This window comes from Octopus bimaculoides, chromosome 5 (assembly GCF_001194135.2).
Source record: "Octopus bimaculoides isolate UCB-OBI-ISO-001 chromosome 5, ASM119413v2, whole genome shotgun sequence".
NCBI lineage: Eukaryota > Metazoa > Mollusca > Cephalopoda > Octopoda > Octopodidae > Octopus > Octopus bimaculoides.
Genome location: NC_068985.1, coordinates 98,271,392 through 98,276,689, shown reverse-complemented (window position 1 = coordinate 98,276,689; position 5,298 = coordinate 98,271,392). Strand labels below are relative to the sequence as shown.

The following is a 5,298-nucleotide window of genomic DNA, read 5'->3' as shown; positions in this document are numbered from 1 at the left end:
TAATAATAGAAGAAGAAGAAGAAGAAGAAGAAGAAGAAGAAAAAGAAAAAGAAGAAGAAGAAGAAGAAGAAAAAGAAGAAGAATATTGATGATTATTTCGTTTATTTGCCATCAGGGGGAATAAAACTGCGACAATACAGAGAGGCATCAAGCGTGCTGTTTTACGTATAATAAAATGAAAGATATAAATGTGTAGAAAGTATAAACAGAATACAATAAAACAGAGAAGGGAATCGTACATAATATACAATATAACAGAGGAGCATACATAGTATACAATAGTAAGATGATAAATAAAATAGAAAAGTGGGCGATGATAGTAATATCGTCGTCCTAACACAGGAGGATCTCTAGGGATAATCGATGGATCCCACCACCCAAGATCTCCCTGGGCACCAAGAGTAAGTGTCCTCCCAAATTCCTCCTCTCCAATTCACAGGTACCATTCACTCTTGTAATTTTCGCAACTTTGCCCCACCTTTCGATAAATTCTTTTTCAGGACAGCACCTCCTTCTCCGCCCTCACTTACGTCTTCACTTACCTCTACCAAAGCGGAACGTCTCTATCCTCATCCTTTTCAGCCTCTTCCACCAGACAACTTCTTTCACCACCACTACCACCACCGCCACTAGGCAGAGGAAAACTGCCTTACCTACCCGATTTAAAGAAATTGGTGGGGCATCTTCATTATGGACTTGGTCAACATATGGATTTGTTCCGTACGAAGCAGCAGCTATTTGACATAACCACAGAGGTCAGAAATGTCCAGACACTGAACGGGTGCATGCTGAATGCTTTCGTTACCCTGCGCACACATCGGACAAGCCTGTCTGACAGCACATCATTTTTTTTTTCCCTCCATTAATCCCCTATAGAACTCCATGGTGGAATTTCGACCGATCGCGTTTCCCGACTGGCAGAAAACTGATCGCTTGCCGACACTCCAGGTGCTAAGCGCCCTATCTTGGTCTGTGCTTGACCCATGACTGTAGCTCCATCAATGAGACGAGTTGTAGAAAGTCCCGTTTGACGAACGGTGACCACACCTACTCCCCGTTAAGAAAACGCTGGATATGTTGCAGCCTCAGCGCATGTCTGCGCATCATTAGCCACGGTATACCTAGTCCTTCACTCAGCGGCTGTTGACAGCAGACAGACCATCTGATGAGCGAAACACGTCCCTTCCATAGAAATCGGGAGAGCAAGCGCTCCAACTTTATCAGGCGGTAAAAGATGACGGAAGTGATGTATGCATTCGCCACCTCTGCCGGATCCTTCATGGAGAGCTTCCCCTCTGTCCATTTCTGGGTGAGATTGGCTACCCTACTCGTCACCTCTCCCCAATTCTTGTCCACCTGGAGGTCTGGACCAAACCAGACTCAGAGTAATTTAACCGGTCCTTCCGTCCTGCGCCCTACAACGCTGTCGGTTGGCATGGACCTACAGCTCCAGGTACCGAGATTCAGGCCCGCCGACTTCTCCTGGTTGATCTTTGCTCCTGTCACCGCTTCGTACTCCCTTAGAGCAGTGCCGACCACCTCGATTTCCGAGATGTCCGACACTATTACGGTGACGTCGTTTGCGTAAGCCGACATGAAACTTCCGCATCCTAGATCACGTGGTATGCCCCTCAAAACATCCAGCTTCCGCAACAATGGCTCGAGAACCAGTATGCACAGAAGAGGCAAGAATAAGCATCCTTGATGGACTGAACGAGCAATGCTAAGCGATTCCGACAGGTGGCCATTTACTTTGGCCACCGAACAGATATTGCTGCACATTGCAGCGATCCAGCCTCTGAAAACGTGACCGAAACCCGCTGTCGAGAGAACAGTCTCCAAGTATTGATGGTCGACTCTATCAAAATCTTTCGACTGATCCAAATTGATTAGGGCCCCACCCATGCCAGGTTCCTTACCCACCTTCTCTATGATATAGCGAGTGAGGTGGAAGCTGTCGTGGATAGTTCTGTATGAGACAGTGCATGCCTGTGCGTTATCAACCAACTTATCGACGACAAGCGCCAACCTCTTTGCAAACACCTTGGCCAAAATCTTATAATCTGCATTCAAGAGAGTTATAGGCTTGAAACTCTCAATTTACTCCCACTTGTTCGAGTCTAAGAGATGCGTAGATCTCATAATCATCGAAAATTGGTGCAAGACCGCGTGTGTCAGAAATTCTGGTCTCACTGGCTGCTATCACATCCAAACCTAGCCACCCAAGGTCATTGAGCAAGCAGCATTGCTTCCAGGGTGACCTCAGGCCACGAACATTTATGCATCCCACTCTGACAATCACCATCATGGCTCGAAAGGGTTGAGGAAAAGAAAAAAAAAGTGGGGTTACTTACCCTCCTGGAGTTTTGGCAGCCTTGTAACCCGGGCTCCGGATCTGGTTCCTCTAAGAAATCGGCTAAAAGTTTCTCGGTGACGCGGACGTTTGGCCTTCCGACGTCATACGGGAAGTCCCTCTGAATTTCTTTGAATACTTTGAGGGGTAACCGTATTAACATAAGGTGATCAGGAACCCTAAGGGTGCTGGTGTCATAGATTGTACCCTCTCTCTCAATTTGCTTGTTTCTGACTATGAGAGCCAACAATTTTTCGTTGGCTCACCTCACGAGCACATAATTCGGCGTTTCCTCATTAGTGACTGTGAGACTTCTTTTGGGGGCTACGTGTGGTTGAGTGCATTGATGGATCTGGTTGGAGTAGTGGTGGTTGTGGAGATGGTAGTGCTGGTGTAGTTTTTGCTATGTCTATGTTCGATGTGTAGGGGGTTTCTGTGTTTACGATTGTTGGTGTAGGTTCTTTTGTTTTCTGTTTCCTTTGCATTTTTGTTTTTTTTTTCTTTACTTCGTGGGGTTCTTCCTCATCTTCACTACGAGATGAGTAGCGGCTAGTGTCTGTATGGTCTGTCTCGGAGAGTATGGGTGTGTCTGTGATAGTGTGAGCGTGGTTGTGTGACTGTAGGCTTGAGAGAGGGGTGATGAGGGCTAGTTTGACAGATACCTTGGGTGACTTCCCCCCATTGTATGGGGTTCATGTGTCTTTGTTGTTGTTAGGGGCGAGGCTGCAGTTCTATTAAAAGGTCTCTGTTGTAGACGCACGTGTGGCCGCGCACCTCCCGAATTTTTAGGGTTGAAGGTTCTCAGGTGGCTTGTGGACCCACATATATTACATCTGGGCTTCCTGCCTTCCACGATGATACGCAGTTCTGCCCCATTGGTCATGTGAATCAAGTCCGGGATCTTTTTGATGTTTTCTGGTTACATATGGATTAATATTTCCAAATTTATCCCACTCCTGTTATCTCTGCTGCTCCTTTTCACCTCCAGAAGTGACTCTGGGTCTTGGACCACACAAGCGACAATCCAAAAGACGTTTACACCTGGTGGTATGCCATTCGCTCTGATTTTCATTGTTCTCTTTGAGAGACAGGTGGGATAGAGGACGCACTCCTAAGTCCACCGGGATGACATTGTGTGTCTTCGCGCGAGGTCCTCAATACTGGCAAACTGCCTCCTTCTTTGTGTATGAGCCAAATCTATTAAAATGTCTCTGAGTGCCTTCACAACACGACTAATGGACGCTATTTCAGCTTTCTGGGTTTTGCGTGATACGCATCTGAAATAAATGGTCTTCCTCTCTTTTGCTTCAATTATTTCGGGTGTTACGGGCACTGCAGCCTTACTACCCTCAAATTGGATGATACTTTTGCTTTTGTGATATCACGCGCTTTGTCATCCAACAGCATCAGTCTTTTTGTGCTTGCTACATCAGCAAACCTTTTCTTTTTTCTTTTTGTTATTGCTTTTCGTGTCATCGTCGTTGTTGTTGTTGTTACTGCTGCTGCTGCTGCTGCTGCTGGTGGACCTAAAATGCCGATTCTGTAACGATGCGATTGAAACTATACCAGTGATTGTAGGATCTCTAGGAATGATTTTAAAAAAAGGGTACTGAAACCTATTTGAAAATGATACCAGGCTTACCATCCCTACAGGAAGTACAAAACATCGTGTTAACTGGAAAGACTCATGTACTGAGAAGAGCATTATCGCTGTGAAAACAACATCCATTCATGAATCTATTTATTTATTTATTTATTTTTAAATACATATTTTACCTGTGAATTTGCGTGTGTAAACTGGGAATGCATACAATGAGCTTCTCTGCCCTAGGTGTACGGAAAGCACTCAGCAAGAAATGGAAGAAAATTTGAAGAAAGAAGAGAAGAAAAACAATAATAATCATAATAATAAGATGATGATGATGATGATGTGATGATAATATGGAGTAACTGTAGTTTGGATACTACTTACCTGTTATAATATCCAGCGTACAATTTGCAATATGTGAGCGAATATTGAATTCTCCTTTACCAACCATTTTGTCCAGATTGTTACACAGTATGTTTGATTGGTTTAGCATTACAGCAAGGAAATTGTTCAAAATGTTATAATGGAAGGATGGTGTCAACATCTTCCTCGATTTGAACCATCTGGATCCTGTACTAAAAATAGTAATCAAGGAATATTATTTGAATATTTTATTTAATGAATGAAAGTTTTAAAAATAACGATTTAGAGGAAGTGAAATTGCTACAACTGGAAATATAATGAATCTCAAAAGTATTATTATTGTTGTTGTTTACGTTGTTTTTGTTTTGTTGTTGTTATTGATGTTGCTGCTGCTACTGCTAAGTAAGCTTCTCGTCATCGATAATCAATCAGACTTGTAGTGAAAAGGCACACAAGCCAAGGACATACAGCCGCTACAGAAATAGTACACTTTAGATCTACTTGTCACATTTTAAAAGTGTTGAATTTGGTTTGAGAGAAATTTGGATAGCATTTTTAGCAGTTCATTTACGATTGGTTCATTGCTCATTTCAAGAGTGATTGCTGGAATCAGTTGTTTGAGAACTTCACGACAATGCTCTTTTCAGCATGCTGCATATTCTTCCTCCATTATAAGCAGTCTACCATCCTTAACCTTGATCAGTAGACGGGAATTATTCATTGCGCTTGTTCCTTCACAGATCATTTCTGTCTACAGCTTCTTCAGCTTCCATACCATTCTTTTCTAGCCACTGCTTCTTGTCTTTTCTCTACATTTTCTCTATTTGCCGATCAATTCTCCAATAATCTTCATCTTAGAGCTTTCACTAGTCAGTTACGCTTGCGTTGATTTCGTCTGCTTCTTTCTTCAATACAAATATTCACATCTCTGCTGTTATATAAGTTCCGTCTTTTAATTTCTCTCTCTCTCTCTCTCTCTCTCTCTATATATATA

The 5,298-nt window shown here is 43.1% G+C and overlaps 2 protein-coding genes across 7 annotated transcripts in view; both read right to left on the bottom strand.

Moving 5' to 3' along the window:
* LOC106876141 (cytochrome P450 4V2) overlaps positions 1-5,298 on the bottom strand; it is a 41,811-nt gene that overhangs the window by 3,430 nt on the left and 33,083 nt on the right. Inside the window, exons 11-13 of the mRNA XM_052968085.1 lie at positions 4,326-4,516; positions 2,355-2,491; positions 1,446-2,031 (exon numbers count right to left, since the gene is read on the bottom strand). Coding sequence (XP_052824045.1) covers positions 1,446-2,031; positions 2,355-2,491; positions 4,326-4,516 — 914 coding nt within the window. The remainder of the gene's footprint in view (positions 1-1,445; positions 2,032-2,354; positions 2,492-4,325; positions 4,517-5,298) is intronic.
* The window catches only part of LOC106876143 (cytochrome P450 4V2), a 15,210-nt gene that overhangs the window by 878 nt on the left and 9,034 nt on the right, over positions 1-5,298 (bottom strand). For 2 of the 6 annotated variants that reach the window (XM_052967872.1, XM_014924565.2), the window contains one exon: positions 4,326-4,516. In XM_052967872.1, coding sequence (XP_052823832.1) covers positions 4,326-4,516 — 191 coding nt within the window. Of the gene's footprint in view, positions 1-23; positions 3,894-4,089; positions 4,517-5,298 lie in introns of those variants that run through there. The other 4 variants (XM_052967875.1, XM_052967873.1, XM_052967874.1 and 1 more) reach the window with 4 other exon arrangements.